This window comes from Calidris pugnax, unplaced genomic scaffold (assembly GCF_001431845.1).
Source record: "Calidris pugnax isolate Ruff unplaced genomic scaffold, ASM143184v1 scaffold182, whole genome shotgun sequence".
Lineage (NCBI taxonomy): Eukaryota > Metazoa > Chordata > Aves > Charadriiformes > Scolopacidae > Calidris > Calidris pugnax.
The window spans coordinates 798,550-824,652 of record NW_015090968.1 but is presented as its reverse complement, the minus strand read 5'-3'; the positions used below and the strand labels follow the sequence as shown (position 1 = coordinate 824,652).

Below are 26,103 nucleotides of genomic sequence, written 5' to 3'. Positions count from 1 at the left end.
CGCGTCCCGCCGGCGGCGCCGCTGCTTTGCGCTGTGCGGGAGCGCCCCCTACCGGCCCTGGAGGGAGACGCCGCCATCTCCCCCCCCCTCCCGCTCCCTCTCTCCCTCCCCTTCGGCCAATCAGCGCCCGCCTTCCCTCGCCCAAATGCCGGCGGCGGTGTGTGTTTGGCGGGCTCCCCGCGCGCGCGGCAAGGTAGCGGCGGTTGGTGGCGGCCGTTGCGCTGAGGCGGCGGTGGCGGCCGCCCGGTCCCGTCCCCCCGGTCCCGTCCCCCCGGTCCCGTCCCCCCGGTCCCGTCCCCCCCCAACCCTGCGCCGTCCCTCCTTTCCCGTGAGGGAACGGAGCCTTGCCTGAGCTGGCAGTTCGTCGAGGCAGGGCAGGCCGGGCTAGGGGTCTGGAGGCGGGGAGTGAGGGCCTGGGCCTGGTGGATAAGTCCCTGGTGTGGAGCCCTTGCTGAGGGGGGGGGGTTAGAGGCGGTGGCCCAGCGGTTGCAGGTGGAGGAGGGTAATTAGTCCGACAGAGGCACTTCGTGTGCTTGCACTTGCCTGTTTCTTAACTTAACCCAACTGTCAGTGGTTCATTCGAGGCTCCTTCGTACTCCCAAACTTCTTTCAAAGGCCTTCTTTCCTTCAGAACTGCTTGTCTGTATGCAAGCAGCCCCATTCGCTGCTTTGTTCCCGATTCTTGCCTGTTTTGTGAGAAAATGATGGATTTATTTATTTTTTTCCCTCCTTCTACTTGTAAGTTCCTTTGCACAGAACGATGGACAGTGAGTGGAAAAGCTGTGCTTCTGCAGAAGTATCTGATGTGTTGGAATCAGTTTCTTTTCTGAATGTAGCGGATAAACCCTCACCTATGGAGTCAACAGTATTGCCTGATACAGAGGAACAGGAGGTGTGAATTGGTTTTGTAATAACTTTTCCTGATTTTTTTTTTTTTTTTAAAGCTTTAATTCTGGCAACTATTCCTTTGGTAACAACTGCTTTATTCCCTTGCCCCCAAGATGTTTTGGTTCTTCTACTTCTCATTGTTTACAAATAAACCGTAGCCAGTAGCAAATGCAGATGGTCAATGCTCCATGATGCGTTGTGTAAAGCTTTTGAGAAGGAAGTAAAGGACCTCAGTAATTGCACTTTGAATGCAATGTGACTGTACCGTTCTTTTAAGTGAGCTAAAAAAGGATGTAGATCCTTGTGGAAAGCTTATGTGCTTGGAGATAAAAATCTATGATGTTGTGCTGCGGTACACTTTTGGAGATAGTATGGACATCTCTGCTTTTTTAGGATGGTAGGTTTCCTTATTGACTTCCCTCAGGTGATGTAATTCTCTATGGTTAGTGGGGTGCTGGGGAGTGGGGGGGCTGTGGAGACCTCTGGAAAACCCACGTGCTGAATGAGCAAGTTGCCAAAGTAGAGACTTTGAAGCTCTGTGAGAAAGGAAGGAATGCTGGCATCCCTCTAAAAATTTTCCTGCTATTATTGCCTCACCTGGATGGGGAGACATGTAATGTTATGGGCTGGAAAAAGCCTGCCTTAGCAATGGAGAACTGTCTCGTGGTTGTTACTGTGAGGAAGATGTGGGGCTAGTGCCTGGATGGTGATAATGAAACGGTCTCTTGAGGCTAAGGATGTGTCAATCTATTAACTGAACCTGCTCCATACAAAATGGAAGTGCAGTACTGCAGAGCAGCTGTTAGAAAATACAACTTGAATTCAATACAGAGGGAGACCAGAAGGTGGAAGCAGTGCAGTTTACGCCTCCAATAGCGTGGTCTTTTAAAATCAGAGCCTTAGCTTTATCATAAAAGAACACGAAGTGTGTGTGGAGAGAGAGCGTGGACAAAAAAGGGGTTACTTAAGGACATTAGGAGGCAGAGAAGCAGATGAAACCTTAGGGTCTGAACTTTACAAGGAAGGAGAAGGTGAGGCAGTAAGATAAAATATGAAATATTGCATCAGAGATGTATCCTGCTATGATTTGGGGGTGTTCTGTTTAAAAAGTGGCCATTGTAACGGCATTATTTTTTTTTTAATGAACAGGCATATCAACCTTTGAAAGTCTTCTTGAGAGTGAGGCCCTTTTCTGTAACAGAGCTTGAAAACCATGAATCTCAGGTTAGTTGTAGAATTAAGAAATAAGTTTTTCTTGTCCCCCAAAGAGCACCTAGTTTTGTGAGTTGGGACTTTATTTTATAAAAGCCATGAATTGCTTTCAAATTAGAATCATCTGGATAACGGTGATTTTAAATTTTTTTTTTAAATCACAATTGTTACTGATTTGCATAGCTCTGCAAAATTCCATGGGGTATGTTATTTAAAGGTTGGTGTCAGCCTTGACTCTATAGTGCTCAAGAAACAAAGGAGTTTCGTGGAAGAGATTATGCAACTCCAGGAGTTGCAATCTGACCCTTGAGTTTCTTTGGGATGCCTGAATAGTCTGCTGCCTCGTCTGGGTAACTTGCTGCTCATCCTGTCAAACTTCTCTCTAACCTCTACAGCTTATACTGTCAGATTCAGAATGTTTTATGCAAACATGCAAAAGCACAGAAATACTCCTCCTTGCTCCTGATGCCATCCATCGCAAATACTGATGCAAAGAATTCATTTAGCTGTCCTTGGAGGACAAGGTCTCTGCAGTGTATCTCAAAGTCCTCATGTCTGCAGGGTCTCAAAGGCTTTCTGACAGACCTCTTGTTCCTGACCTGTTTGAAGAAGAATTTAATATTAGTTCAGATTTGCTTCTTGCGATTTGCTTTTTTTGAAATGTAGCCTTGCTTTTAATCTTCTGGAGTTGAAAATTTTGTGGGTTTTTTCATTTGGATTACTTTTCCCCCCCTCAACTTATGTCTATCTTTCTTTAGACAGTTTTTGTTGAGTAGTATGCACTGCCACAGTGCTTCTAGTTTGGTATTATTTAGCAATCTGAGCTGGCTGTAAGGGTAAATTGATTTACAAAATCAAATTGGTTCATGAGTTTTGTTATTCCTCTTTGAAATGGGAAATACCTGACTACCCGACCATTAGTGAAACTACTTGTTCTTAAAAACAGGGAGGGAGGAAAAAAAAAGTGTTGAAGCTTGTGCTACACTTTTTTTAAAAACTCTTGTCTTAATGACAAAATAGTTGATTTTCCAATGCATTAGCTGTATAACCTGTTTTGCCTGGTATGAAGCCTTTTTTCCTCAGCTTCTCCAACAACTATGAATGCTTGAGAGATCTTCAACTTCTTCAGTGTTTTCTACTCTCTTAACTATCACCTGAATCTGGGAGAAAGATGCTTGGTAACAAATGAAAAAAACAAACCCAACAACCAACCAAAAAACCCCTTACCATCTGTATAATCAATGAGAGATCAACTTAATTTTTTATGTCCTTTTTTCCTCCCTGAGATACATAATTGTCAGGAAAGCATCTTTGTTTCAAATATGCAACAAGAAAAGAAAAAAATAGAACCCAAGCTCTGTTTCTTACAGCTGTAGACTGACGTTTAAACAGAGATAGTCAATAGGTTAACTCATCTGTGGTTGCTTATAATGATTTCTGCAATAAAGCTCAAGAGCTTTGGATGAAATTCAGTACTTCTCGTACAACTGCCAGTGATTCTCTAGTCACCCATGGGAGAACAGGAAGCTCTTTGAATATAAACTATGTGTATAGAGCCAGAAATGGTCCAACTCCTGCCAGCTTACCTGTGGGGTTAGCTGGGGGGGGAGACAAAAAGAGTGTTGTGTTACTAGCTGGATTCCAGCTCTACAGATCTGACTTCAAGGCCTCTACTCAGGAGCATCTGAGGCTGCAGATGTTGGATTCTCCTGTAGCTCTAGGATTTGGTACATCTGACCTGCATTTCTCTTCCTGGCAATGCGGGAGGAGTGTTAAAGAGTGTATGGGGTTTAGAGCCTGGCACAGTGAGCAGTGATTGGTCTGAATGCAGTACCCAACTTCTTGGAGTTTCAGTTGATAAACAGACTTGTTAGCTGAGATGCTAGGGAGAGTAGTACTTCCTATGTACATGCTACATATGGATTATTAGCTTTACCAGCTCTGGCCAGTCTCTGAACATAAATGTCAGATTTAGTTACAGTCAATCTTTGAGGCTGATGCTTCAAGACACAGTTAAGCTATGCTGGTAGTTCAGTTTGTATTTTTGGTAGCCTGTCTGGTGTAAAATAAGTTTTCCTGGGCTACTGCATTCAACATTTATCTACTGAGTGAGTGCTAAGTCATTGCATCTCATGTTTACTTAACTGAGAAGCACTACTTGAAACTAATTCAGTTTTCTTCATTATTGATAACACCATCTATCAAAGGATAATGCTTCAAACTTATTTTACTTATTTACGCTGGTCATAGCTTGTTTCACACTGAAAATGATTGAAGTGAGAAAACAATAGATTTCTATATAGCTTTGTTGTCATAGTTAGGGGTTGTGCAGGCCACAATCACAAAATACGAGGGTTTAGAACATTTAAAAAAGAAAAAAAGTTGCTGGAAGGAATCCTAAAAAACTTTGATACTTCTTAGAAAACTCCGTATGATTGACTTGGCTTTGTCTGCACTCTGGCTTTCATGTGAAGTGGGTATCTCTGTTGTTACCTGCCTCAAGAGTGGTTATGTGTCAAGTTTGAAACTCTGTAACTCTGGTAAAGAGATGAAAACACTAGGGCTTTTGTAGGTTTGGGTGGGTTTTTTTGGTCTGTTTGGTTTTTTCAGATACCTTTCTTCACAAATATTTTCTGTGTGGTGTTTTGGTTTACCTTGTCTTGTTTTTTTTAAGAGTTGCGTAACTATTGAAGATGCCCAGACAGTAATTCTTAATGCACCCAAAGAGTCTTCTACAATGAAAAACAGTGAAAAAGGGATTGGTCATTCCGTGCACAGGTTCACTTTTACTCAGGTAGGCAAACTTTTTTAGTTATAGTTTGTTGTTTTCTCACTGCAATGATAAAATTGAATTTTCTACTATATCATGCAATGTGAATTTTTTTTTCTTCTTTGAAGTACCTGGTACCTGTGGTGGTACATGCTTTAAAAAAGACTGTTTATTATTTACTGTTAGGCTGTCAAGAAAGCTGTATTGCAATGGACGTCCCTATTAGACAAGACAAGGAAGCTTCCTTGGTAGCTCTGTTTTCTTTGATGAGGTGCCACAGAAGCTTCTCACAGGCACATACTTACAGTTGTTCTGCTGTTCCTGCTGACGCCCTCCTCTGGGAAGTGTTACAGGAAATCACTTGTTTAAAGGGCCTGATGTAAGCATGTGTTTAGGGACTTAATTTTGAAAGAATAGCAGCCCAACTGCTTAAACCTTCTGTACTGGAAGTAAATTTCTTAACTCTGTTACCTTCTGCAAGAAGTGCCATTCTTACAGTATCAACACATAAGCAGCTCCAGGCATTGAGTTCTTTAAACCCTTGTAATGTTGATCTTCTCATCTGTCCTGGGTGACTGGTAACAGACTGAAGAGGGAGTCACCAGCAGAGCCCTTGAAAGTATTCACTAAATAGTATGTGCTCAGTAGCATTTTGTGTAGTTTATTTTAGAAATAGGAAAATATTCAAAAATAAGTGCAAGCCTGAGTGCCTCTCAGAATTAAGTAGGCATCCCATGAGAACCCAACGGAAAATGTTGAATCGGAAGGGGTTCAAGCAAGACAGAAAACTAAGCTGGTATCTCCTACTCAGTTTGCTCTGAAAAACTAGTGCTTAATATTAATCAGTGCTTAATATTTTGATACATTAAACTTTTTTGTGCTGCTTATCACTACTTTTTTTCCCTTTTTTTTTCCTCCTCTTTCTCCAAGGTCTTTGGACCAGAAACTACTCAGAGTGAGTTTTTTGAAGGCTCAATGAAAGAGATAGTAAGAGCGTATGTTAATGGAGTGAATGGACTGGTGTTTACTTATGGGGTTACAAATGCAGGCAAGACATTCACTATCCAAGGTATAAAATGTTTGCCAAAAATCATATATAACAACCAAGTCAAAACCCAATGAGAAGTTTTTATGAATGTCTGCATCTTATGCTTTGTTATTTTTAAGGGACTTCAAAAGATTTTGGCATTTTACCTCGCTCACTTGATGTGATTTTTAACCACATAAGGGGAAGACATTACCTGAAGATGAACTTCAAACCATATTTAAGCAATGATATTAAGAAACTAGAAGATGCACAAGTGAAGCAAGAAGAAGCCATAAAAACTGCTATTCTTGCATCACTGAAGGAGGTCAGTGACCGAGTACTTCCTTGTTACTGAATGAAGCTTCTTAAAAACTTCTTGTCTAACAGACTATCTTTAATGTAATCTCCGTTTCACCATTGATTCTTTAGATTGATCTAAATCTACAGTACGTTTACTTGGTGAACCTTGGAATAATAAGGCTGGTTTTGGAGCTCAGGGTAAACTGGAAGAACTGGCTTCAGCAAGCAGCACACAGTTCAATCCAAAAACCATTGCAAAGCCTGTATTTTCCATAGAGGAGCAGTCTGACACTGTGGTGACACTAGCTCTTGAAAGGTCTCTGAGAGCTGACCTAAAACCTGCTGCTTGTTAATTGAATCTTCTTTTGGGTCAGGTTCCCAGGCTGGATCTCTGGGTGGTTGCTCAAAGTCCAGTAGTAGCTCAGGAAAGATGATGGCAGCATCTTAGCAGGGGCAGTGAAGGAGGCAGAAGAGTCCCTTTTGGTGCAAGACAGTCTTAAGGCAGATTATACAGTTGGTAAACTGTGATTTGTGTATGAACCTGTTCATGAAGAAACTTTTCTGCTACAGCAAGTGAAATGAGATGCCACAAAATGAGTTTCCTAAAAAGATTACAGCCTGCTTTAGAGGATTGTGTGTGTCTTTTACTCTGGTCTCTGAAGATTACAGGTAGAATAGAGGAGTCTTTACTGTGGCAGCCTTCTGTTCTCATTATCTAATCCTTTCTGTTTCCATTGTAAGAAATGGGTGTTGCCAGAAAATGGGCACCCTTGTGTGTGTGACTGTTTAATACTTCTAAGCCCAGATGCAAGTTGCCACAACATGTCTTTTTTTTTTTTTTTTCCTTATGCTGAGAACACTTTTAAACTGAACTGTGAGCCTACTGCATTTTGGGGTTATCATACAACACAACACTGAACAAATTCTGGGAAGTATAGAAGTAGTGATTGCTTGAGTTTTCTCTTTTCTATGGCCTTTAACAACATTGGTATTAAAGTACTCTGGTTAGCTCTGAAAGAATATCCTCCTATGAATTATATCCATATGTAAAGCTCCACTCTAAATTCTGTTGCCAAATTTAAACTCTGCAAATAGATGAATTCAAGGGTTGGATGATTCAAGGATTGGAGCATCTCCCTTATGAGGAGAGACTGAGAGAGCTGGGACTCTTTAGTCTGGAGAAGAGAAGGCTGAGGGGAGACCTTATCAATGCCTACAAGTATCTCAAGGGAGGGTTGAAGGAGGATGGAGCCAGACTCTTTTCAGTGGTTCCCAGTGAGAGGACAAGGGGCAACGGGCACAAGTTGGAACATAAGAGGTTCCACTCAAATATGAGGAGAAACTTCTTCGTGGTGAGGGTGCCAGAGCCCTGGAACAGGCTGCCCAGGGAGGGTGTGGAGTCCCCTTCCTTGGAGATTTTCAAGACCCGCCTGGATGCAGTCCTGAGTAACATGCTCTGACAAGCTCTAGGCAATCCTGCTTCAGCAGGGGAGTTGGACTAGATGATCTCTATGGTCCCTTCCAACTCTAAAATTCAGTGAAATAGGACTTCATATAGTCTGAGTCTGGTTAACTTTTGAGGGAAGACCTCAGATGAAAAAATCTAAAAGGTGCTAAAGATTGTGCATTTTTTGTGAGAATGTCTTAAAAAGTTTACTTGCACTGTGTGTGTGTATGTGTGGGGAGTGAGGGCACTGAAGACAAGTTGAGGTGGTCAGGAGGATAAATAAATATTTTCCTAAAAACTTTATGGAACTTACAAGCTTTCAAGAAGGAACAAGCAGGAGCTCAAAGTCTAGAAGAGGAGGTAAATATCTTAGTTTAAAGATAATTCTATACTTTACAAATATTCCTTTCTGTTAAATCAGTCTGACTTTATTAATAGTTTAGTTACTGAATATTGCAGTAGGGTATCTAGATGCTGCTGCACTAGAGTGAAAAGCGAGCAAGACTCCACCATCAGGAAGGAAAGGCAAAAACCCATCTAGAAAATACTGCCATGACAAGACCTCGGTTCTGTGTGACACTGCTCCCCCAGTGATAGCTCGGCTGTCGCCGGGACGGGAGCTGTGCTCCGCGATAGCTTCTCAATAGCATCACTGTTCGGGTGTCCACTCAAGCTTGTAATCCGAGAGCAGATACGGTTTGGTGGGCTTGGTTTTGGTTTACATGCATTTCTGTAGGCCCTTTTCCCAGGCTCAGTTTACATGCCATGCAGAAAGAGCCTGCTGTTCCTTTCATTCTCTCAGTTTAAACTGCTCTGAGTTACTGCAATACCCTTACATTTAATGTTCTACTGTTTATGTTCTCTATACAGCACTGCTGCAAAAACTCTTGCTTGGCATGGTTCACACCCTCTCTTTCCTTCCCTGTACTTGTTCTATTCACTGGATTAAATACTGGGTTTTACTGGATTAAAAGCTGCTTTACTTGCATTCCTTTTCCCACCTGTCCTTGTATTTGCTATTAAATGTCAGCTGCTGTCGCTGGCAAACGATGTCAGTTCCTGTTCCCACTTGTCTTCAGGCACTCATCTTCATGTTCTTTTTTGTATTTGGTCTTATGATTTGAAGAACAGCATACCAACATAGCTAGTTAACTCCATTTTGTTAAAATACCTTTACAGAAGCTTACCACGTGTACAAGTGTTGTTGTACTTGTTTTTTTACATTATTTTACGTTTTTGACGTGCATAGATGTGCCACGTGTGTCAGTCCTTTGCCCAGCTTTAGACTTCTGCTTTGTATGTTACAAACTGAAGGAACAGAATCCATGCTTGTGGTTATACTTGTAACTACTCAAGCAACATAAATGTATAGACAGTGCAGTCTTTGCAAAATAGTAATTTATAAAATAAATGGCAATAAAATCATATGTTATTTATCTTTAAAATGGAAGATTGGGAAGTGTGGCTTCATACTTTTCTGCTTGTAAAAAAAGAATCTGTTTTGGATCTATCAAGTGAGTAACATAAGCATCAGTAGACAATCCATAACAAATTTAACCCTGTGTTATAATAGAATTAAGGTTTACTTCTTTGAATCTGGTCCCCTCTTCTACTCTAGGATGACCCTCTGTCAGGATTGGGGCTTTGGGAAATCAGAGTGAATGTCCTAATGAATAAAATACAGAGAGGGAGGTAGTATGTGGAGCTGTTGGAATCTCTAAATAGTGGGTGTTGCTACTTGATTACACCAGTTTTCCTAGCGGTAATTTGAAGCCTGTGCTTTGACGAGTCTTGGCAGGTTTATAAATAATTTTGTTGACGTAAAGAAATTCAGCAAATGTGTATACTTAAAGAAACTGTGCTGTTATCTATACAGGATTTTTAATGGCCTTTTAATTCAATCTGAATTAAATTGACATAGACTGTTGGTTTATCAGATCTTTAAGTCCTTTATGAAGCTATCATTTCACTATGTCTGAGGTCTTAAAGTAAATTTGACCCAAACTCTTACAGACCTGGTGATTTGCAAAAGCGAATCTCTGCTGCTTTAGTGTCTTTGTTGCCCTGCCCCTGAAACAAACTTACTTCTCCAGTTCTGTTGATTGACTGAAATACTGTTCAGGTTTGTCCACTAGTTCATAAAGCCATCTTGGGCTGTTGTGGTCTGACAGAGGATCTTGGTTCTCCCAGAACTGTAAAGTCAGTCTACCATGTTAGCAGCCATTGGCCTCTAAAACAGGTTGGTGGGAGTAGCAGAGAGCAGTAATTCTTGTGAGGGAAAGCATTTACTGATTTTTAGTTCGGTATTGTTAAAAATACTTCATTTGCAGCAAGAGTAAGGGTGGCTTAACACTTAATACTACTGTAATATTTAAATCATAAATACTGGGATTACTGTCATTTTTTCTTCCGCTATTCTCATAGTCTCTTCATGTGGATGTAACGGTCTCTTATTTTCTCAAGGAGACAGAAAGCATCTCAAATACCGTTACAAATACGTGTGATGTGGAGTCGGCTTCTTCCAACTGTACTTCAAAAAGTGTTCCTTGTGATCCACTAGGTAAAATAAAGTGGAAAAATTTTGTGGGGGGAAAAAAGACAAATTTTAGAAATATAAGTGGGTAATTATTGGATTAAAAAAAAAATCTCTGTACTATGCTACAAAGTGAATATATGTAGTTTTAAACCAAATTTTAATTGCTCAACTCAGGAGAAGAGTAATAATGTAAAAATACTTTGATAGCACTGTTCCTTTTGGGGGAAGGGGAAGGCTTAGTTCTGCAAAGCTAATGTAAAAGCTGTTGGAAGCTTTTGGTGGAGAGGGCAATAGCTTAGAACTTGGGCATATTCTGGTTAGAAGTGACTGCTGAGAAGTTTGGATGTTCTTGGGTAAACTCAAAGTTATAGGGTGCTGTGTATCTCATTGTGCAACACAGATCTACAAGTGTTCTCTTTTTAGAAGGTTCTGTGTACTGCAATTAAAATTTATTGATGAGGTTTTTTTGATCATTGAACTCTCTCTGTTTTGGGTTAGCAGAGAGCAACTTTGTTCCGTTTGACGCGTACAGGACTAATCTACACCAAAGAACACAAGCATCTGTGTGGATTTCTTTTTGTGAAATTTATAATGAGTATGTGTATGACCTATTAAATGTATTGTCCACATCAAAACCTCAGAAGCGCAGAGTGTTAAGAATTTGTGAGGATCAAGGAGGAAATTCCTATATTAAAGGTAATAACACTGTTTTATGACCTTGGCAGTTTCACAGAGTTTCCTTGGTGGTCAGAAGTGTATGTAAAAGGTCTCTTTTCACAGACTTAAAGTGGATTAACATTCAGAGCACTGAAGAAGCCTGCAAAATACTGAAAATAGGAAACAAGAACCGAAGCTTTGCTTGTACTAGAATGAATGAACAATCAAGTAGGAGGTTTGTTCCTCTAATTATAAGCATACACTGTCTCTTGCCTTTTAAGGGGAGGAAGGAGGGGAAAGGGGGAGAAAACTTTAGGATATGTTTGAAATGAGCCACTCTTTTAATAATAGCTTAAGACTTTCCTTGATTATTCTGGTTTTATTATAAAATTCTTTCTGGAAGAATGATAGGAGATGCCCTATGACTTTAATAGTAGCTGGACTTGGGTTGCTATTTGCTTTGGACAACCAAAAAGATAGAATTATGTTAATTTTTGAGTGCCAACAGGGCACTTGACAAAAGCTTATGGTGCTGAGTGGGAATGGCTGTGGGATGTTGAAGGAAAACCTGGATAATTCTTTATCACTAGCTGTATAGTTCTTGGAAACCTGGAGTCTGTCAGTAGGGGATGTAGGAAGGAGCAAGTATTGCAGTACCTTTCAGTGCTGCTAGATTATCTAGATGCTTCTACATTGCTGTGTTCTAGCTGAGCTTACTTGGTATTTTAAGAATTAAACCCCCAGCTCTTAAGCTGAGCTTACTTGGTATTTTAAGAATTAAGCCCCTGGCTCTGGGAGACAGATCAGGGAGAATCTGGTTTGATGGCGTGGGAGGAAATAATGAGAAGGTGGTATATGTTCTGTTGAAAATACCTTCTTACTTGATTTTAATGCCCTCTTATTAATTTGTCCTTTAAGTGTGGAAGGGCCATGTTGTATATTTAGCTACTATAATCATAGTGTTACTAAGCCTGCTTTTTCTCTAAAAAGCAAGAGTTAGTCTTGTCTGTGTTAGCTAAATACACCTGCCATTAAATTTCACACTATTTTTCCACCTGAATTTCATTCAAGCCTAAAGTACTGCAGGAAATAATTGTGTTTTTCTGGTGGAGTTTTGTGCCTAGAATGTCATCTTTTTGCTCCAGAGAATGTTTGCTTCCATTTAGCTTGTTTCTAGATTGTGTTTTTTTGTTTTTCTTTTTAGAAACTTCATTCTTAGCTTGTACTGCATAAGCTTGTCTTCTGTGCTTCCTCATTTATTTGTTAAACTGGGGACAGGGCACTCCTGGATCTGGGATTTTCTGTCTGGTTTCAGTCAGTGTATGTCCACTGCCTTTGTAGCTTGATGCCTAAAACACAGTAACTAGATTTTTCAAGTGTATAAATTCATCCTTTCTAGAAGACAGTAATTTGAACAAATAACTGTGTATATTGAAGGCCACATTACAGGACTTATTACCTTAACTTATTCTCCTCCCCCATCACCTATTTATTTCTAAGTTAACTCCTCAGATTTACTGAGTTCAGATACTGCCTAAAGTTTGTATACTGTGAGTACCTGAGTAATCATCTTCTGATCAGTAGACTTCAGTGAACTGACTTGTTCATTCTCCAAGGCAGCTTGTAGGCTTCATGGGATACTTTCCCCTCTCCTGTACTGAAAGAAATGGAAAGTCACAAAACGCAACTTCTATTGCTGCTTTTTGCTGCTGAATAAATGCATTGTGAAGGTAACTAATGTAAATTAGTGAATGAATTCTTGCTCTTTCTTCAGCACTGCACTTTCTGTAGCATACAAATTTTACTTTGCTTCAGTGACTGCTTCATTTTCAAAACTGTGGTTATTAAAAAGGACTTCTTTCCATTCCAGTCACAGTATATTTTCAATCAGGCTGCTAAGGCTAACTGATGAGCATCAGCCCTGTGTTCTTGGAGTTTCAGAGTAAGTGAATGCTTCAGTTCATTACCAGAATGTAAATGTTTTAGAAAAGTTGATAAGGTATAAGCATGCTAAACTGGTGAGCTTTCTTTTAATAAACAAATCCTCTGAGAGCTGAGGAGGAAATCAGAATTTCACTGGCTGCATAAAACTGACTGGAAACCTCCCAGGGACAGGCATCAAAGTGTTTCCTTGTCTCTTTTATTCTGTTAAGGTTTGGCTGAAGCCAAAAAAATGTTAAAATTCTGCCAATAGTATGTAAACTGAGGGAAATATATGTATATTGTCTTACATAAAGAGGAGGTGGGGACAGAGTAGCTCTAGGTAATTCTACACTGTGTATTCTGTAAGCAGAATTCAAATGGCTGGCTGAGAGAAGCCAGTCTCTACAGTGGGAGTGTGGCAGTTAGTGCTGAAGACCCAAGGTGCAAGCTCTGCCAGTGTATCTTTCTACTTGGGGACCAGACTAGGGTTTGTGAGTTGAATGTTTGTGGTGCCATGTTTGATGTGCTCCTGGAACACAAATTCTAGTGTAACATCAAAAAAGAATGCAGGTGACATGCTCTGGGACTGCTCTATAGTACAATCTATAGTAAGAGGGGGATCATCAGGTGATTTGCTTAAAAACTGTCTCCTGATCTAAAATGCTAATGTAGCTGCACCCAGTGAGAGCAGTGCTGAGTCCTCACACCTCTCTCTTTTGTGATTTGGAGGAAATGGCCTGATCTTTTGACTTCAAGCCATTTAGGTAGCTGTATTTTTTTTCCTGATTAATTGTCCATTTAGCTCGATATGGAAAAATTAACCACTTAACAGTGATTTAGTTCAGTCTTAGTTCCTACTCATTTGTCTCTTGTCTCTGCTAAGCAGAGATAGTAATAAATATATCTCACTGAGATAACACCTTTTAATATCAGATGTTATGGTGATAAATACTCTAAGGAAAGATAACTTGAGGAAATTACTGCATCTGTATTCTTTACTGTTCCCTGTCTTGGTGTATTCCCCTGGCAAAGCTTGCAGCAGCTGTTAGATGAATGACAGTTCATATGTTGCTTAAGGAAGAAAAAAAGCTCCTAGTCTTTTACTGAAAAGAATAAAGATCATAAGATCATAGCCTTTCATACTGTTGAAATATGTGCCTTATTAATATGTATAGTATTAATATGTACTTATTTCAGCTGTGTGAAAGGCTATGATCTTACAAAGGTGTTATTTTATGTAAATAAATGTTTGAGTATCTTTCTATGCAATGGGAAGATAGACAGGTTAGTGCTGGTATCTTAAATACCTTGCATAGCACCTTCTGGACAAAACATTGATATTTAAAATACAACTTATTCTGTGATCTAGGTAGGCTGAAATGAGTCACTCATTTAAACTTTAGACACATAAAGAAATAAAAAGACATGCAGTTCTGTTTTCATACTGTTTAGAAACAAGCTTATATGTGTAATTCTGGGTAATTCTTTCATGCAGGTTGTCTTTCTGTGACTTGGCTGGATCAGAGAGGTGTAATAAAACACAAGCCTTTGGAGACAGACTAAAAGAAGCAGGAAATATTAATAATTCTCTTCATATCCTTGGAAAATGCATTGCAGCATTGAAGCAAAATCAAAATCCAAAGTAAGTGACAAGTTGTAAACAATGTGCTGAGTTTTGGGTTGAAAATCTAAGTATCCCTTTATGTTTCTGCATAAAGGGGGTTTGCATGTTCAGAGGAAAATAGAAATCTACAAAATCCTGTAAGCCTTCTTTATTACAGATGTCACTGAAATACCTGAAGTGGACATTCTTTCTCCAAAACTGTTGTTTGTGGAGAATAAAGAGGGCAATTTGCAGTAAACTAGCAAGCTTTTTTTTGGTGTGGGTTTGTATGAGTGTGTACACTTTGCGTACAGAGCTCCTGTGTTGTCCTCTTGCCTTCCACATCCGGATTATACGGGTAGATTCATCAGACAGCTGATAGACGTCCTGTTATTTGGCTTGTTCCAGTGTCTGCTTTGTAACACTAGGGAACTGGGATTCACAAACTGTGATACTTTTACTTTTAAATACTTTGATTTGTTGGAGCGTTTGAGATCCAGGAAAGACCTTGCTCTTTGATGTGAAATATCTTAGGCTTAAATATGAGCATCCTACTGCGTGTTTCCTGAAGGAGAGAAACATAATTAAGCAAAGTTACAGTATCAGAAAATTTTACAATATCTTATTTCATAACTTTATTATTCTTTTCTCCATGAGGATGAAGCCAAGCTATATTCCATTCAGAGAGAGCAAATTGACTCGTCTCTTTCAGCCTTTTTTTTGTGGAAAAGGCAAAGCTTGTATGATTGTAAACATTAACCAGCATGCTTCCACATATGATGAAACAATACATGTAATGAAATTTTCAGCTATAGCCAAACAGGTAAGAGCGTATCTACTTTCTCTGCTCTCTGCCATTCTTTGTTACTATTAGTTTGTGAAATGATCAGGTTGTATGGACTTGAGCATGGTTAGGACTTTTGAGGCATCATATTAATTCTTCTCTATGTGGATTCCTCTAAAAGGCTTCCAGTAGTCTTGCTCATCCTCAAATCTCTCTGTGGTAAGAAGTTAAAATATCTGCAGCTGTCTGTGGCTTGTTCAGTTTCATACCACAGATGTTCCGGGTGTGGAAAAAGAAAAAAGAAAAAAAAAAAAGTAGTCAGGGCACTTCCAGATATGACTGGTTATACAATATATCTGAGTATCTGAGCAAATACAAGATTTCGATTCAAGCTTTTGATGAATTGTTTAACCTGTGGGCAGTTAAGCATCTGTTGTACAAAATGACAGTTGTTTAAAACTTCTTGGACAGCTGGCGGTGACAGACAAAGAAGTAGCCTTTTACTTTGTAGTCTGAATGCGAGACCTTGTGCCTGCATTGCTCCTATTTGGCCAAGTGAAAATGATTCTTACCAACAGAAAGGGAAGAGGTGGGTTTTTTTTTTTTTTTTTTGTAAATTAAGGCTTGCCTTTGAAAGCAAAACCCTCTCTGCTAAATCTATGTGCTTTCCTGTTTCCTGCTAGCTCTGCTCATCAGCCTCCACTTAAATTTGGGACTTGGGGTCTTAAGTTCCCTGCAAACTGCTGCCTGCAGGGAGTGGGGTGATGGGCTGTACTGTGTTTCATGGCAGAAATGAAGTCCATTTCTAGTCTGGAACCATGGATTAGTTCTGACACGTTCAAAGTCTGTAATGATATATCTAATATGATCTCAGAGATTTTTTTTTTTCTAATTCTGTTTGGCTGCAACTTTCATTGTAAGATAAGAGCGTGCTCTGAGGAGTCAAGCTTCTCTGATGTATTTTCCTATGACCTACACGTGTAAAATCTTTACATAACAAGCATGAATTGCTCAATCCTGTTTACAGTATTTCAGGAAGGAACAAATGTTTTGGGGATTTGCTGCTTTTCAGTAACTTTCCAGGAAACTACACCAAAATCTTGTATTTTAGGGGGAGAGAAAACACCTTTCTAGACAAGCATATTAAGTTTGTTAGTAGGTAATCTTTCTCGTTTTCACTTTGCTAGAGTACTGAACTCTTATATTTGTAGTGATAGACAACTTTGCAGACAAAGACGTGTAAAATTTTGTTAATATTCTCGTAATGATTAATTATACTGCAAATACAACAATGCATTCATGCCACTTCTTCCTAGTATTCTGAAGCCTGCAATATTGACAGCATTGATGAATCGGTGTGTTCAACTCTGGATTTTCCAGGTCATCCAGACAATCCTACCCAAAAGTTTTGGTTATTTTCCACCCAAGCTGGCTGAAGGCGACGGCAAACCTGTTGTGCACTTTGATGCTAGCACGTCTGTAGATGACTTTCCTGACAGTACTGAAACCTACACAGAAGAGGAAGTGGACATCACCATTCTGAGTCATGAGGTAGATACACATCTACTCAAAATTGTACCCAAGAAAGCCATCTCTCTTAGGTCTAACATTAGAATATTTTACCATAAAAGATGTGCTGGAAGCTGTATCAAATGAGAACTGGGCGCTTCTGCTGGGTGCCAGACAGACCTAAACTTAAAGTGGTCTAGTTCCGAGGGAACAAGTGCAGCTGTGGAAGGCTGCCTGTGGCTTTCTAGTTAGGTCAAGTGCTAAATTTGGAATTCATCCGATTGCTCAACAAGTAAGAAAGCAGTATGTCTGTTTAAAACAACATTATTTAGTTGTTTGTGTGCTTTTGAGAACAGCAGGAACAAGTTAAGATGCAGCACTTTAAAAACAAAGCTATACAGTCTAATAGGAATAAACTGTAAACATCAAGTAGGCTTTATGCTGAACAGTTGTACAAATTAATATTTAAATGCCAAGAAATTAGTACAGTTTTTGATAGCAGAAACCATCAAGATGGAGAAAGGCTGTCTTGGCAGTAGAAATTCACATTTGAAAATGTTTAACCCTTGGTGGGGCCTCTGTGAAAATACAGGCTTGTAGAAAGGCCCTCTGTGGATGGCTGGCTGTATGAATATTTCATTTGATGTGCATATCAATGTGTGTTTCTAGCTTGTTTTCTGAACTGAAATATGTTAAATTTAGGATCTCTTGAAAACTGCAGAGAACCTAAAGGAGAAGCTACTTGCAGAAAGGCAAAGTAAGCTCCTTCTGGAGGTTAAGATACGTAAAGAGATGGCAGAAGCAATGTTCCAGCAGCTGTTGGAAACAGAGGAAGCCTGGAGGCAAGTCAAATTGCTGTCCATTTCAAGACAAAGGATTCCACATATATAAGTGCATCGTATATATACATGCATATGTGTAGATATGTTATACACAAGGCATACGTGCTCCAGTTACTTAGAGAAGTTAGGGCTGGACAGTTGCAAAGTTTCTGATGAAAAGGGAAGAAGAAATATTAAAATCAACTTGTAAAGATCAGCTTCTTCCCATGCACAATGCAAAAGTAATGCTTCTTTCTGTTGAACTTTACTTAATTTGTAATTACTGGAGATTGTCCCGACTCTTTATTAATATTTAGCAGATATAGAAGATGGTTACAGGTACCCCACTGAGGCTTATGATTGTTCCAAAACTTGCTCTTCTTACTTAATTTGTAATTACTGGAGATTGTCCTGACTATTAATATTTAGCAGATGTGGAAGACTGTTACAGGTACCCCACTGAGGCTTGTGATTGTTCCAAAACTTGCTCTTCCTCATGCTAATATGCATGTGCTTAAGGTAGTTTGAATTGTATCTCTTTGAGCTCTCCTTCTGGATGACTTACGAACCTTTGCCAGTTTATTATCTATAAATTACTGTGTCTGCCCATGCACTGATGTTACTAACTTGGAGATTTTTTTCAAGCTGAAGCTGAATTCGCTGCTTCTTAATTCTTCTCTTCTTGAAATCAGTTTCCTGCTGTTTGAATTGCTGACAGGGACTAACTCCAAGTTAAGTTGCCAGCTGAAAAGACTGTAGTTTAACACTTGTACTGATTTTAAAATTATTTGGGTACCTTTGACCAAACACATGGAGTAGCAGTGATGCTTTTTATCTTTTGAGGTGATGTTCTATGTCAGTGCTGGGACATTTTTTTAAATTGTGTTAAGAATAATGTATTGAAATAATAAGGTAAATTTGGCATATATCTTTAACGGGAGGGGAAAAGCCCCACAGACAACCCCAAAACAACAATATGAAAGATACCTCTTGGAAATAAATTTCAAATATCAGGTCTAATTTGATGTAGTAATATATGTATTGGTGGATTTTTTAAGAAAGCCTTTGTGTGACAGATCTTAAATGTGTGTTCTTCTATAGCACTTGTCTTGGTATACACCAAATAGAAGTTATGTCTTAGTGCAAGTCTGTAGGATCATTGAGAATAAAAAGGAGAAAAGTAATTTTTGGTCCTTAACTTCACAATTTATGATTAGATGAATAACTTGGATATTGCCAGTTGAACACACGTAGTCAAATTGTAATAGCTGGAATGCTAATATATTAAATAACACTAACATGTTCTCAGCAACCGCTTGGAAGATATGAAAGACAGTTATGAAGAAAAACTGGAGAGCAAATTTGAAATGTATAAAGAGGCCATCAAGAAACACGCGTATATGTGTGCAATGGAACAAATTGAAGACCATTATGTTCCTGTAGAAGAATTTCTAGCTGAACAACAGAAAGTTGAGGTATGACTTGACTGCTGTTAAAAATAAATCGGTGCTAGTCTTTTAACTGTAAATTTTCCTTTTCCTTGACAGAATCATCCAGGAAATCTAAATGTAACACTGAACAGTCAACATAAGTGGGAATTCAGCCTAGCTCTTCTGCTTTCCAGTGCTAACCATAAGGACAGAGATGTATTCTGTCTACTGCTACCTGTAGTGTATACCTGAACTATCTGATCTTTGAGGGCACAGTTCAATTAAATCCAAGTTATCTTTACCTCTGTAGTACAATGATTGGAACACCTAGAGGAATGGTGAAGACAGCTGTCTGGCTTTGTGGGGATGCTTGGGATTGTAGAGTGTGGAGTAAAAATTTAGTCTGAAAGGGCTGGTGGGGAATTCATACAGGGTAGCTATTTTAATTATAATGGATCTGTGCTCTGAAGGAGGATTGTGGGATAAGAAACTGTGATGAGAAATCAAACTTTGTACAGGAGATGACTATACCTAGAACTGCTCAGAGTTGGCATTAAGTTGCTATTCCTTTTGCAACTGAGCTATGTTAGCCACGTGCAACTCTGTCAGTCTCCACTTCTAAGACATGAAGGAAGTGGGGTTTCTGTTGTAAATTGTGATATACCAACATTTTTGCTTGTACAGCGCTCTGTTCAGGTGCTGACAGGCAACACTGTATTGTGTAACAGGCTGTTTTTCCAGCTTCTTCACACTTGTCTCTTTTCCCCACTTTAGACTCTGGTTTTATGTTCACTTTAGCCCCAGCTATCCTCCATGTTGGGGTGGAGGAAAAGAGTTTTATTTAGCAAGCTAACTGGCAACAGTGTTTAGAAGATGCACTTAGGGCAGAAAGGAAACTTAAGTTTACTTTTAATACAGTTTGGGAATCTTCAGACTGGACGAGTTGACTCCTCTGTAAAGGAACTTCTTCCTGGAAGATCTCATGATCTGAGTGTTACTCCTTACTGTGACTTCTCAACCGTAACCATCACAACTTCAACTGAAATTATTTTAAAACTGCTTATATGTGTGTAGTATGATTGAAGAATGTACAATAGTGCACTAGGTTAAGCAGAAATTTAAACAAATTCTACCATGTGCCCTTTTTTTTTTCAGGATAGAGAGAGTAAAATCCTGCAATTGGAAAGGCAACTTGATGAACAGTCAGGGAAGCTGTTGGCTCTGGGAAGTCTGAAGTCAGATAAACTGACTACTGAAAATAACATGGAACTAGGTAGGAATCTAATGTGGATATTCAAAGTTCATTTTACTTTTGGTAATGTGTATAATACCAAGCAAACTTTTCTTTTGCCTTTAGATATTATGAACAAGACAATGAAGAGAGCCAACGAAGGATTGCAGAAACAATGCAAAGAGAAAGAAGAGGTAGCTCTTGCTTAATATTTAACAAATCTAGTGATAAGGGTCCTAAACTCTGGCATAATTCAATGCTTAAAGATCTGCACTGTGGACAAAAGCATGAAGATTCCTGCAAATTGGCATCAAGTTTGCCAAAAAGCCCTTGCCCAAATGCAGATGACGTTTGCCAGAGATGAGCTGTGTTCTGGCTTTACTCTAGTTTGTAAAGGCACCTACTGCTCTAACAAGTCCCAGGGTGAACATGATGTGAGTTGGAAGTAGGGAAGTCTATAGCCTTGTATTGGAATTTGTTGTAAACATTGCTGCCATGGCCTCCCTGCTTTCCTTCCTCAAACGCTGCCTGCTCCTGCACAGGGGAACAGCTACAGAATCTGGTAACAGTTTCCATCTAGAGCCAAAATAGTGCCTTAAACCACTCCTTTCTGTTAAGTACTGAACCCCACTATCCCCTTAAACTTAAGGGTTATGTCTCTGTTCTTCAAACAAGATTCCAGTGTTCTGAATAGCATATAGAGGTGGAAATTATAAACATCAGGCTGTGTTATGGAAAAGAAATATTAATTATTTTTAGATATGCATTTTTAGTGTGTACCTTGAATGAACTTTTTGTAAGGCTATAGAAGTTATGTCTTAGTGCAAGTCTGTAGAATCATTGAGAATAAAAAGAAGAAAAGGGAGAAAAGTAATTCTTGGTCTCTTAACTTCAAAATTTATGATTAGATGAATAACTTGGATATTGCCAGTTGAACACATGTAGTCAAATTGTAATAGCTGGAATGCTGATATATTAAATAACACTAACATGTTCTCAGCAACCGCTTGGAAGATATGAAAGACAGTTATGAAGAAAAACTGGAGAGCAAATTTGAAATGTATAAAGAGGCCATCAAGAAACACGCGTATATGTGTGCAATGGAACAAATTGAAGACCATTATGTTCCTGTAGAAGAATTTCTAGCTGAACAACAGAAAGTTGAGGTATGACTTGACTGCTGTTAAAAATAAATCGGTGCTAGTCTTTTAACTGTAAATTTTCCTTTTCCTTGACAGAATCATCCAGGAAATCTAAATGTAACACTGAACAGTCAACATAACTGGGAATTCAGCCTAGCTCTTCTTATGGTTAGCACTGGAAACCAGGACAGAGATGTATTCTGTCTACTGCTACCTGTAGTGTATACCAGAGCTATCTGATCTTTGAGGGCACATTTTAATTAAATCCAAGTTATCTTTACCTCTGTAGTACAATGATTGGAACACCTAGAGGAATGGTGAAGACAGCTGTCTGGCTTTGTGGGGATGCTTGGGATTGTAGAGTGTGGAGTAAAAATTTAGTCTGAAAGGGCTGGTGGGGAATTCATACAGGGTAGCTATTTTAATTATAATGGATCTGTGCTCTGAAGGTCTAGAGGGAGGATTGTGGGATAAGAAACTGTGATGAGAAATCAAACTTTGTACAGGAGATGACTATACCTAGAACTGCTCAGAGTTGGCATTAAGTTGCTATTCCTTTTGCAACTGAGCTATGTTAGCCACGTGCAACTCTGTCAGTCTCCACTTCTAAGACATGAAGGAAGTGGGGTTTCTGTTGTAAATTGTGATATACCAACATTTTTGCTTGTACAGCGCTCTGTTCAGGTGCTGACAGGCAACACTGTATTGTGTAACAGGCTGTTTTTCCAGCTTCTTCACACTTGTCTCTTTTCCCCACTTTAGACTCTGGTTTTATGTTCACTTTAGCCCCAGCTATCCTCCATGTTGGGGTGGAGGAAAAGAGTTTTATTTAGCAAGCTAACTGGCAACAGTGTTTAGAAGATGCACTTAGGGCAGAAAGGAAACTTAAGTTTACTTTTAATACAGTTTGGGAATCTTCAGACTGGACGAGTTGACTCCTCTGTAAAGGAACTTCTTCCTGGAAGATCTCATGATCTGAGTGTTACTCCTTACTGTGACTTCTCAACCGTAACCATCACAACTTCAACTGAAATTATTTTAAAACTGCTTATATGTGTGTAGTATGATTGAAGAAGACTGGCAACAGTGTTTAGAAGATGCACTTAAGTTTCCTTTCTGCCCTAAGTTTACTTTTAATACAGTTTGGGAATCTTCAGACTGGAAGAGTTGACTCCTCTCTAAAGGAACTTCTTCCTAGAAGATCTCATGATCTGAGTGTTACTCCTTACTGTGACTTCTCAACCGTAACCATCACAACTTACACTGAAATGATTTTAAAACAGCTTGTATGTGTGTGTACAATAGTGCACTAGGTTAAGCAGAAATTTAAACAAATTCTACCATGTGCCCTTTTTTTTTTCAGGATAGAGAGAGTAAAATCCTGCAATTGGAAAGGCAACTTGATGAACAGTCAGGGAAGCTGTTGGCTCTGGGAAGTCTGAATTCAGATAAACTGACTACTGAAAATAACATGGAACTAGGTAGGAATCTAATGTGGATATTCAAAGTTCATTTTACTTTTGGTAATGTGTATAATACCAAGCAAACTTTTCTTTTGCCTTTAGATATTATGAACAAGACAATGAAGAGAGCCAACGAAGGATTGCAGAAACAATGCAAAGAGAAAGAAGAGGTAGCTCTTGCTTAATATTTAACAAATCTAGTGATAAGGGTCCTAAACTCTGGCATAATTCAATGCTTAAAGATCTGCACTGTGGACAAAAGCATGAAGATTCCTGCAAATTGGCATCAAGTTTGCCAAAAAGCCCTTGCCCAAATGCAGATGACGTTTGCCAGAGATGAGCTGTGTTCTGGCTTTACTCTAGTTTGTAAAGGCACCTACTGCTCTAACAAGTCCCAGGGTGAACATGATGTGAGTTGGAAGTAGGGAAGTCTATAGCCTTGTATTGGAATTTGTTGTAAACATTGCTGCCATGGCCTCCCTGCTTTCCTTCCTCAAACGCTGCCTGCTCCTGCACAGGGGAACAGCTACAGAATCTGGTAACAGTTTCCATCTAGAGCCAAAATAGTGCCTTAAACCACTCCTTTCTGTTAAGTACTGAACCCCACTATCCCCTTAAACTTAAGGGTTATGTCTCTGTTCTTCAAACAAGATTCCAGTGTTCTGAATAGCATATAGAGGTGGAAATTATAAACATCAGGCTGTGTTATGGAAAAGAAATATTAATTATTTTTAGATATGCATTTTTAGTCTGTACCTTGAATGAACTTTTTGTAAGGCTACAGTTAGTTCCTCATGTTTAAAGAGGATGGGGAGGAGGGAAAAGACAAGGCTTGCTCCTTTCACTAATAACAAATAGGAGTAGGGGTTGGAGAAATACTTCCAGCTGGTTCTAATAAACCATGTAAATGGAAAGTGAACTTAAATCCCTTTCTATTGAGAAAGTGTACTCCAAAAATAACTTTTTCCTTACCAAGTTTAATGTCTCGTGTTATGGCCTCTGGCATTTGTTTTCTGCCCCTGCTCTTGAGAGCTCTACATAATTTTCCATTTCCTATGTTAATTTTGATGCTAGAAAGAAAGTTTGGCTTTTATGCTTGATATGGGGATACAGCATTGATTGGTTTGTGTGGCTAAAAAGTGTTAGAATGAGGGGACTGCTGCCTGGCACTAACTGAAGTGAGAGCAGTTTAAAGCAGTTGGTTTTATCTGTGCCCCTTTGCTGCTTTGTCTCACATATCTGTGCGTGTGTGATGAGTAATTCACTACTTTTTTGTTTTTTCCCTTCCCATTCAGCCAATAAATAGGTGGGAAGGGTTGTTTTGGCAATCTAGATATTTTCCCTCCAACCTTGTAGGAGTAAATTAATGATATTACTGACTCCAACTGTATTTTATCACCAGAAATGATGGGTTGGGACACGAGAGATTGAGAGACGTGGGCTTTGTCTTCATTGCTTTGATCTTGGGAGTTTGCACTGTTCAATATTAATCAGAAATGCTTATAGTGTCTGTGTGAGTTCTAGTCATAAACAAAATTCATGTAAAATATGCTGTCTTGAGCTCCAGTGTCTATGGGTTTTATTTTCAGCTTATAAAATCTCTGAAGCTTAAAATACAGAAATTAAATGAGACCCTGTTAGAAGCTAATGAAGGCTACAGAAAAATGGCAGAAGAGAACAGTCAACTGAAGCATACGATTGTGCTCAAGGTTTGTCAACAATTTAAAAGCAACTTTAATATAGCTTTTATCTATAGTTGTACTGGATGTTTCTGTGTCTTTGTACACCTAAAACCACCAGTCTAATTTATTTCTAATTTTTTTGCTTAGTGATGTTTTTGAATATTAAATTACCTTCTGCATGTTTTTTTAGTATAGTTCTGAGACTGAAAGTTATCCATCTTGAACTTTTTCTTAATTGGTGCTAAGACACAGGAAAGTGACTTTTTGTTGACCAGAGGGATTAGAGAGCATCTTTAAGACTATATTCTGCCCACTCAAAGTATCTATTCAGTCCTGGATAGCAGACTTCCAACTATAACAGTTTAGACTTGACCAGTTTTGCTTTCAGTAATTGCAGCTTAAGACAGGAAAGCCTTTTTTCATTTGGTTCCTAGAACATCAGCAATTATTTGTGAAGTATGGCAAAGTGTTTTAGCATCAGCTTCTTCAGTCAGACTTGGTCTATAACTAGATCTGATGGCCCCGTAGTTTGCTGTTCTCTAAATTACGTGGCAGTAATTCAGAAGAAATGGGCACTGCATAGACATAACAGGGGGGTTTCCTGGTATAGTAAAATAACCTGAAACAGAAAATTAACTACTTGAAAAAGGCTTTGGAACGTTCATATTCCTTATCCTCATAGGAACAAGAAATGAATAGTCTTCAGAACTGGGCTAAACGTGTTCTTGAGCTTGAAGAAACAGTGTCTTCCCTGCAAAAAGAACTTAACGAAAGGAAAAAGCATTTTTCTATAGAAGAGCCAAAACAACAAAAACCTAAGAGAGGTTTGTTGGCTAACCTGAAATCCACAGTAGCAGCTACTGCTAGTACCCCTCTTGGTAAAGGCTGGGGGAAGCATGAAGACACTTCATCCTCTTCCAGAAAGCAAGTACTGTGGGCTCATAAAACAAAAGACTAATAATTGTGCAATTATTGGACTTCTTTATGACTTCCATTAATCAATCACCTCAAACGGTTGGTAGCTTTTTTTAAGTCTAGATGCCATCTTGACTGTTGTGTTAACTAACAGAAAGATGTTTGATACAGAACTTTTTAAATTGAATCAGGGTTGAATTTAGAACTATGTAAGTATAGACCTAAATATGTGTTTTTACTGTTGGTATAGGGATGTGATTTGATATAAATATAAAAATGTTTTTAATTTTTGAGTAACTGCTATCATGGTCTTCTATACTGATAAATATGTGATTCATGCAAAATTAGATGCTCCTCACTTGCTGCTCTTGTTACCTTCTTAAACTAAGTATTTAATTTTCATTGTTGATTCCTAGAAACCGGATGGTTTGTAAGATTAAGCTCAGGAGGTCAAAATAGCTTGGTTCTTCAGTTAATATTCTGGCTTTGATCTGGCAAGTGCTATCTTGGGACCAAACTGAGCAAATTGCTAAACATAAGGCCTCATACAAGAGGCAACCAAATGAGTTCTTATCTGGCTCCTTGCTATTTTTCAGCTAACTTGGCTTTGTAAAGGAACTTGTCTTGATATCATTTGAATTTCCACTAAAACTATGCATTAAAATTTGACAAATCTATTTATAATAAAATTTTCCATTGATAAATTAAACTCTGGCTGTTCATTTTATAAAGGTGAGAGAACCAGGGAAATCAAGATAAGGAA

At 39.0% G+C, this 26,103-nt stretch overlaps 1 protein-coding gene across 1 annotated transcript; it reads left to right on the top strand.

Moving 5' to 3' along the window:
• The first annotated feature begins 760 nt into the window (after positions 1-760).
• Positions 761-25,383, top strand: LOC106894138 (kinesin-like protein KIF20A). Its single transcript, XM_014952651.1, has 17 exons — positions 761-835; positions 2,038-2,112; positions 4,775-4,894; positions 5,801-5,939; positions 6,038-6,222; positions 10,108-10,204; positions 10,679-10,876; positions 10,961-11,072; positions 12,708-12,779; positions 14,256-14,402; positions 15,021-15,186; positions 16,528-16,698; positions 17,359-17,498; positions 18,787-18,952; positions 20,063-20,332; positions 24,333-24,452; positions 25,108-25,383. The coding sequence occupies exons 1-17, from the start codon at positions 761-763 to the stop codon at positions 25,381-25,383; spliced, it is 2,529 nt and encodes an 842-aa protein (XP_014808137.1).
• The last annotated feature ends 720 nt before the right edge of the window (positions 25,384-26,103 follow it).